The 9,468-nt window shown below is 42.7% G+C and overlaps 1 protein-coding gene across 1 annotated transcript in view; it reads right to left on the reverse strand.

Annotated features, from left to right (window-relative positions):
• Nucleotides 1-1,763: 1,763 nt before the first annotated feature.
• Fam161a (FAM161 centrosomal protein A) overlaps nt 1,764-9,468 on the reverse strand; it is a 26,271-nt gene continuing 18,566 nt past the window's right edge. Inside the window, exons 3-5 of the mRNA XM_028778791.1 lie at nt 7,852-7,951; nt 2,423-2,577; nt 1,764-1,940 (exon numbers count right to left, since the gene is read on the reverse strand). Coding sequence (XP_028634624.1) covers nt 1,817-1,940; nt 2,423-2,577; nt 7,852-7,951 — 379 coding nt within the window. The 3' untranslated portion in view covers nt 1,764-1,816. The remainder of the gene's footprint in view (nt 1,941-2,422; nt 2,578-7,851; nt 7,952-9,468) is intronic.

Consider the following 9,468-nt stretch of genomic DNA (forward strand, 5'->3'; position numbering starts at 1 on the left):
ATGTAATATGCCCACCTAGCTGTAAGGAAAGCGAGGAAACTGAGGGTCTTTTCCTTTTTCACTGAGCACATAAAAACAAAGTAAGAGGACCCAGCCATTAAGAGCCCTGACTGCTCCTCTAGAGGACCCAGGTTCAATTCCCAGCACTTTCACGGAGGGTAACAACTGTCTGCAGCTCTAGTTCTGGAGAATTCGATGCCCTCCCCTGAGAGCACTACATTGCACATGCAGCACAGACCAGACATGTACGAGGCAGAAACCCACACTAAAATAAAATGAATCTTTAAAAAGAGAGAATAAGAAAAAGGAAAACAGTTACTAACCAAACCATGGGCACTACCCTTCCCTTGCTTATTTTTTGAAGTATAATAACAAGCTGGTTGCATTGGGAGAGCCGGCTCGGTAGTTAAGAGCACACACCACTCTTGCAAAGGATACAAGTGTGGTTTCCAGTGCCCAGCATCAGTTGGCTCATAGCCCAGGGAGCCCCCGCTCCAAGGAGACTGATGCTCTCTTCTGGACTCTATAGGCACCTGAACTCACACCTACACTCCTACACACAGATATACACAAAGACAACCCACATGCCTACACACAGATGTATACAGAGACATGTAGTTAAGAATAAAATTGCCCAGCAGTGGTGGCACACTTCTTTAATCTCAGCACTAGGAAGGCAGAGGCAGGTGGATCTCTGAGTTCAAGGCCAGTCTGATCTACAAATCAAGTTTAGGATAGCCAGGGCTACACAGAGAAACTCTGTCTCAAAAAAATCAAGGTGCCGGGTGGTGGTGGCACATGCCTTTAATCCCAGCACTTGAGAGGCAGAGGCAGGCGGATTTATGAGTTCGAGAGTTTGAGCCTAGCCTGGTCTACAGAGTGAGTTCCAGGACAGCCAGGGCTACACAGAGAAACCCTGTCTCGAAAAACCAAACCCCCCCCCCAAAAAAAAAATCAAGGAAAAGAAAAAAGAAAAAAAAGGGAAAAACAAACAAACAAAAAAGAAACATTAAAAAAAAAACCAAGGATAAATAAAGAAAGAAATCTGAATTACTTTTAGGATTTTTCTTTGGCAAGTTAGGATCACAATTTCAGCATATATAGAACAGAACAGTAACCTTTATCTCTTAATTAAAAGATGGCTACTCGCAAGGACCATAATTATTCTATACACAATAATACACAGGATTTTTAAAGTAGTATAAATTAGTTTAATACTTTACCTAACAAAAATAATTTGGGAAGGGTTGAGGGTATAGCAAATGGTAGAATTCATCAAGTTAAATACATATGAACTCTGGATTTAATCTTCACCAGAAAAAGGGCAAAGAAGAAAGAATAGCCATGGTGTGGGTAATTTAGCAGTAAATCTTTTCAGTGCCAAAATTACCGTAAATTTCCAAGTGGCTATTTTGTCTGTAGTATATTGCTTATTTAAAAATGGAAAATAGGTCTTCAAAAGCTAACAGTTCTCTCAATACCAATTTTTTCCTATCAAATACAAATGTACATTTCCATAACTAATCGATCTGTGACAGCTGTGGTTCCCCACGCTCAGACACGTTGAAAATACAAATATAATCATAATCACAAACAGCATACGTAGCAATTTCTAAACTGCAGCATGCAAAGCTATAATCTAGCATCCAGTTTGCTTGTCGTGTGGACTCGGCCTTCCCTGGCATGCTGTCTTGGTTCAGCAGCCCTGCGTGTGTGAGAGATACCACGGATGCTCACAGTACCACAAGCGCAGGCACCACAATCCCGAGGCCGCATGTGGGGAGGGTCATCAGACAAGAAACCTTGTGATTCGGGTTCATTCTCTGGAATTTTCTTCTCCACTTCCTTTAATATCGTCCTTGTTTCCCTTGCAAGAATCCTGGCTGCTGGTGTCAGTTAAATAGTTTTCTTCCTCATTCTCTCTCTCTTCTCCATAAGAGCTAAAGAAAGAAATATATCAATCAAAGGGAAAATGTTGTTTTCAAACGTACATGGCCTGTATTACCATCATGTAGGTGGTGTTAAGTCCACAGGCTCCACCTATAGCAGGAGGACCATAGCAGCACCAATGTGGAAATCAAAGGTTCCTGACAACTAATCTATCTTGAAACTTGACTGCTAGTGTTTCAATCAAAGGCAGATCATTATCATATATATATATATGTATATGTATATGTATATGTATATGTATATGTATATGTATATGTATGTGTATATGTATATGTATATGTATATATATGTCAGAAATATAAGCTTGCTGTAGGAACAAAGTGTTTTATCTGTGTAATATTTATATTACATGATAAAATAGTAGTATAGTAGTATATCTTACAACAGTTCACATGCACTCCCGCACTCCCTTAAGAAAAAGGATTTTTAAACAATAGGAAAGCCCAGAGTCTGATGCCCTGAAAGTACACACCTTTCTTTATCCGATGTGCAGCTTCTCAGCTCTTGCCTGGTGATGTTTTCAGACACTTTTCCACTTTGGCCTTTCTCTGAAACAAACTCCTCAGAGAGTCCTAGTGCTTTTAGAGTGTTAGAGTAACACCTCTCCGCGGCCATCCTTGCATTTCTCTACAGGAGAGACATCCCTTTTTAGATGAGAGAAAAGGCTATACATTTTCATTAAGATGTATAGATTTAAAAGCACTGCTGAAAACTAAGATCAGCAGTGTCAGCGATTGAAATATGCTTCTTCTATGACTGACAGTGACATGAGTAGACATGGACCAAGAGAGATTCACACATGTGTCCCCACACATGGACAGCTACAAGAATGTGTCTTTAATAGCCACCACGGTGAGCAGCCAAAGCCTGGCAACATTTGGGTGGGTAATAAGCTGTCCTTTAGCCACACAAGAGAAAAATGACATAATGAAAATGAATGACCTGGCAGATAACTTACAAACCTGACATCGAGAAAAAGGCATGCATAGAAGAATACAAAAAGGTGGGGCTGGTGAGATGGCTCAGAGGTTAAGAGCACTGACTGCTCTTCCAGAGGTCCTGAGTTCAAATCCCAGCAACCACATGGTGGCTCACAACCATCTATGATGAAATCTGATGCCCTCTTATGGGGTGTCTGAAGACAGCTACAGTGTATTTACATATAATAAATAAATAAACTTTAAAAAAAAAACAAAAACCAAAAGAACACATCTAGCCAACTCAGTTAGCCCAAGTGCAGAAACAGGAAAAGCTAGAAACAAGGCAGTGCGTGCGGCTCCCATGTTAGAAGCGCGGACCTCTAGAGGTGGCTCAGCGCTGACCTCTAATGAGTCTTTTAAGATTGCATAAAGAACACCCCCAAAGAACATCAGTAAGGAAACTGGTTAACGATCTACATGTGATGCAGTCTCAGTAATGAAGAGGCCGAGGCTGGGGGAGGATTAGCACAACTTCAAGGCTAGCCTGGCCTACATAATGAGTTCCAGACCAGCCATCAGGGATACAGCAAGACCTGTCTAAAAAACGAAAACAAACAAGCAAAGGTCATGGGCATGACTGCAGATCGGAAGGCAGGACCACAATAGAGTGTGGGACAGCTCCTTTATGCACCTAGTAGAGTTCTTGGTCTTACATGCCATGACGTCAGCCCATCAAAAACAAAATCAGCAGTACTGTTATCTTTATTTCATGGAAGAAAAATTGGATATTTAGAGCTGAGTTTAAATCCCTTGAATGTCACTTCTTGGTCCACAGGAATTTTAGTGGTCCCTCTGTAGCTGTAGCTAATTAAGGGCTCACTGGTGGGGCATTTAGAAAGGGCTGTAGCTCACTGGTGGGGCATTTAGAAAGGGCTGTAGCTCACTGGTGGGGCATTTAGAAAGGGCTGTAGCTCATTAGTGGAGCATACAGGCATGCTTGGGGCTCTGCATAAATCTTTAATACCACAGAAAAACTTACAACCCAACCTTTCCCCCTCCCCCCAATGGCTTTAATCCCAGCAGCAGACAGCTTGTTCCACAAAGCCAGGGAGAGCTGCACAGCAAGATCCTGTCAGAAACAAAACAACAGCACAGTTGCTACTAGTCAGCCCAGAGTCCACCAGCTTTAGGAAACTACATCATGACAAAGTGCTCAGCTTGTTGTCTTGGCTTTGACCCAATCTTAGCTCCTCTGAGTGGATCTTACAAGAGATCTGAGGCCAAGAATTCTCTGTGAACCTCCAAGGTTCACAGCTCGGTTCTGGTGGACCAATATTATCCTGAATGCAGAATGTGAGGCAGTGCCTAGTCAACACCCAATTAGGAAAACAGGAAGGCACAGATGCTCTATCTAGGGTTCTGTAGGAGAAGCCAAAATAGCAAAGATCAATTCTGAGAGCTAATACCATGTCCTCTGGGATACTCTCGGAGACTGAAAAGACATACAACTTAAAACTTCTGTTAAACTGCACCACTGTCAATAACAATAGTTTTTAAACAATGCAAATGAGACAGGGTTCCCTGTGTAGTTCTGGTCCTATGTGGACCAGGCTAGCCTTAAACTCAGAGATCCACCTGCCAGTCCCTCCCAAGTGCAGGGATTAAAGGCATGCACCACTACATTTGACTACTCTCACAGGCTTTAGGTTCACGTAGGGACTCTGCATCAAAAATCAAATTAGTGATTGAGGAAGGTATGTAACACTGACCTCTGGTATACACACACAGATACACACACACACACACACATACACACACACACATACACACACACACATACACACACACACACACACACACACACCACCTAGGTGAACTGAAAACCAATGAGAGGAATGAGAATTGTGCCCAGACAGAACAGAAGTGATTAAAACATCTGAGACAAGCATCTTCGGCAGCTCTGAATGCCCTGAGAACAGAGCATCCCAGGCCTGGGATATACACCAAGTGGTAGAGTGCTTGCCTAGTCTGAAGTCCTGGGTTCAATGCCCAGGACCATCTAAGCCAGGAGTGCTTAGATTAGTGTATAGATTATACAAATCTATAATCCCAGCACTCAGAGGCAGCAGTAGGATCACAAGTCCAAGGTTATCTTTGGCTTTATAACCAGTTTGAGGCCAACCTGGGCTCCAGGAGACCCGTTTTAAAAACACACACACACACACACACACACACACAAACAAAACAAAACAAAAAACCCTCAAAGCTATGAAGTAAGAGCATTCAACTTAACATCTGTTCAGTTAATAGACCCTGTGACTTCCAAGAACGAGGACAACATGGTTGCCCCTGTAACCCTCACAGGTACTTCCCACTGGAGGACAGTGCAACAGGAAGGGAGACCGCAATTAACTTGTAAAAGTGGGCAATGAGGAAAGCTGCAAGAGAATTTATTAAATAACAGCAGCTAATTAGCAGCAACAGTCACAGGAACACTTAAGACTTCAGGGGGAAAATGTACTAACTTATGTTAAAAAAACCAAAATAGTGGTCACTGGATGCTGACTCACCATTTAGCCCTTGGCAACAAGGCAAGCAATCTGTGACCAACGATGGTCGTCCTTTGCCTTCACCATGCAGAGCTGGAGCTGTAATGCTGAGAGAAAGGCACTCCTACTCTTCCACTGCCCAAGACCCGCTCAAAAGGATTGCTTTTGTCTTTTTAAGATAACACATGGGGGCTAGAGAGCCGACTCAGTGATTAAGAGCACTGACTGCTCTTCCAGAGGTCCTGAGTTCAATTCCTAGCAACCACAGGGTGGCTCACAACCAATGGGATTCAATGCCCAATGCTGGTGTGTCAAGCTAAAGTCTACTCATATAAATAAAAAAATAAAAAAAATAAAAAAAGATAACACCTGATGGGAAGTTGTCATCAATACCTTCGTTCAAGGTAAAAGATATTTGATCGCCGGGCGGTGGTGGCGCATGCCTTTAATCCCAGCATTTGGGAGGCAGAGGCAGGCGGATTTCTGAGTTTGAGGCCAGCCTGGTCTATAGAGTGAGTTCCAGGACAGCCAGGACTACACAGAGAAACCCTGTCTTGAAAAACAAAAAAAAAAAAACAAAAACAAAAACAACAACAACAACAAAAAAAGATATTTGATCACCAAGGTTTCGCTGTAGTAGTTCTTTGGTTTATTTAACAGTTGCTGAGCGGAGATCGGCAAATGATGGGGAGAGAATGCTCCGACTGAACAGAAAACTCGAGGGCTGAAAGTGGGAGGAAGCTGTTAGCTACAAGGTCAATTTGCTGTCCATGTGCTCCCACTGATTTGCCACCTTCTCTCTGGGACTTAAGAGCCATGGGAATTCACAGCCTGAGAGACTTGTCTATTATGCTGGGATTCATAACTAATATGTCAGGATGACGCTCTTAGCTTGGGCTAACCCAGAAAAGAAAACGTACAATCTAGTCTGGCTGATTTCATCCCAACTCTTAGGTTCCCCCATAGCTGTACATCATGGAAGGTGCTGGGAGTTCAAACATTAAGCCATCACCCTTAAAGGCAATTAGCTAACAGGGAAGAGAGACATTGCACAGATAACCCCCATACCTCGGTGAGAGGGATACAGACAGACCTGGGTAAGGTCATAAAGGAACACAAGGAAGGCCATGAGACCGTGACTGAGAGCTAAGGTGTGTGTGAGGAGGCGCTAAGAAAAGTTACAGTCGTCAGGGTATTCAGAAAACAGACTGATTAAAGGACCCGGGTGGCTCAAAGTCTGCACAGTAAGGGAGCTAAAGGGGCAGGCGAAGCACTAGGGAGGGAATGGAGGCAGGCCTGAGAAGCCGACAGGAGTGCTAGGCTCTGTATTGTGGATGTGGGTGTATGGCCAGCTGCGTGAATTCCATCCCTACCATCACATAAAGCCAGGTGTGGTAGCACCCACCCATAATTCCTGAATTTAGGAAGTAGAGACAGGAGTTACACACTTAAGTTCACCTTGGCTATGCAGGAGTTTGGGGCTGAGATACTTGAGACCAAGTCTCAAAAATAAAGGCTGACAAGAAACATGGAGGTGCTTTACACACTGTTCTGTGACTTGCAAGTTTCTCTTTTGGGAAAGGGTTATGGGAAGCAGATCAACTTGGGTTTCGATCCTAGCTTTACCATTTACTAACCATACAACTCACTACTCACGTCTCCTGAACTGGAGTTTTCCACCTATGCTATGATTACCTCTTGTCCTGAGGTAAGCCGACGGGGGAGGTCAATCATGAGACCCCTTGAGATGACCATTGGAAACTGGAGTGAAAGGCCTCCATGGGAAGGACCGACTGTGCTGTTGTCAAGATGTACTACGGAGAATGGGGAAGCAGAGAGATCTGCTTTTAGGCCTGGAGAGATGGCTCAGTAGTTAATAGCGCTTGATTCTCTATAGAGGGCCTAGGTTCAATTCACAGCAATCATATGGTGGCTCACAATTCCAGTTCCTCGGTATCCAATACCCTCTGACGTCTGTGGGCAGTAAATGCACATGGTGCCCTCACAAAACACTCACACACAAATAACTAAACTAAATAAATAATTAAATAAATAAATATCCAATTTAAAATGCTTGTAAGAGACAGTCTCACTAGGTTGCATACAATGATCATACACAAAACGGTTGAATTCATCCAAGACCTCCCCATGATATCCTGAAGCCTCAACAGAATAAGAACCAGGCTGACTAAAAAGAACAGACACTAAAGCAAACCATGGCAGGAATGTCTTGAGATTCACTGGGTTAGTGACATGTTCTTTATTGAGCTACGAGCCTTATCAGATCTTAAGTAAAACGACTTCCTTGGTGGACTGGATGAAGCTGCCTCAGAAGCAATTGTAGGACACAATAAGATGGAGCACACACGTAGAGGCCGGGGGTGCTGAGAAATAGGAAGCTGGTAATGGCCCTAAATTCCAATAAACACAACCTGGGCGACTCTTTCAAACAGCATCGGCCTCTTTTGCAATTTTGCATCTTGTTCCTCCAGTTCTTGCCAATATTCTTTCATCCTGGCCTTTTCACTCCTTCTAGAATCAGATAAAGAGAATGGCATTTTAAAAGGTCAGCTACAGAAGCTCTATTAGGACATTCACTTCAGAAGACAAATCAGGAAATGAGAACGCAGTTCAACTGGGTTCCTTTTCTAAACTGGCAAGATTCTCATAAATCCAGAATAAAAAGCCCAGGTTTTGAGGACACACCTGGGAACGGTCTGGTCATTTTGATTTCAAAAGTCTTCAAGGAAAAAAGACTTCAAACTTGCCTGAGAAGGTGTTTTATATATAAGTATACAAAAGCAAGTCTGGTCCAAATAGGTATCTTAAAAAATATTCTTTCAAAAATAAGACCCTGAAACTGGGCAGTTGTGGCACACACCTTTAGTCCCAAAACTTTGAGGCTGAAGCAGAAGCAGGCAGCTCTCCTAATTTGAGGCCACCATGGTCTACAGAGCTAGTTTTAGGGCAGCCCAGGGTACACAGAGAAACCTTGCCTCAAAAACCAAAATGAAAAGAACCCTGATTTTCTTCTTCCCCTAAATGAGATCACCTAATGGGCAGTGGCAACATTTATTAAGTGGGAGCAGGTAAGGGAGAAAACGGGGCTCCTGAGGATTTATCAACAGAGGACAGAGCAGACTGTGTGAGCACCACCGTGCTCACCCTCTGGATCAGATCCCACAGTGAGTTAAACTTCACTGTCTTTCTCTCTGTGTAAGATATACTAAAAGTAACGAAGACAAGAGCGTTTCATGGGTACAGAAAATAATTATACTGTACAATAATTACGCTTACTCAGAGGAAGTTGGCATTAACTTCCTACAGGTAAATACTGTATTCCTAAGGAATTTTTTGCTCAAGTTCACCAAACTAGGCTCTATTAGTAGGCTAATACTATACTGCAGCAAAGGAATACTCAGTGTTAAAAACAAATATATATATTTGAATCTTAAAAGTTAATAAGTCCCTTTAATCCCAGCACTTGGGAGGCAGAGGCAGGCAGATTTCTGAGTTCGAGGCCAGCCTGGTCTACAGAGTGAGTTCCAGGACAGCCAGGGCTACACAGAGAAACCCTGTCTCGAAAAACCATAAATAAATAAATAAATAAATAAATAAATAAAACAAAACAAGTTAATAAGTCTATTACTTACCCAGCTTTGGAGGAGAGCTTTTCTTGTTTAAGCGTGACTATTTTTATGTGCAATGTTTGGGATGCTGGTTTTCAGATTCTGCTCTACAGAATTCTAGTAGTATTCTGCAAAAGACTGTAGGTGTTCTGTGGCTGCTATTAGCTTCCACAAGGGAACAGTCATGAGGGGCAGCATGTTCCCACAATGTATCCATTCAAACCGTGGATTTGGTAAAAACTTAAAACAGAACTCCTTGACTTATTTGTTAATTGAAAAAAATATTCTGGGCTAATAAGGCCAGATCAGCCAGTCTATGTACTATGTACAAGGTCCTGGCTTTGATCCTCACATCCCCAGCACCATCTAATCTATATCTATATCTATATCTATATCTATATCTATATCTATATCTATATC

The sequence above is a fragment of the Grammomys surdaster genome, unplaced genomic scaffold (genome assembly GCF_004785775.1).
Source record: "Grammomys surdaster isolate TR1022 unplaced genomic scaffold, NIH_TR_1.0 67, whole genome shotgun sequence".
In the NCBI taxonomy this organism is placed as follows: Eukaryota; Metazoa; Chordata; class Mammalia; order Rodentia; family Muridae; genus Grammomys; species Grammomys surdaster.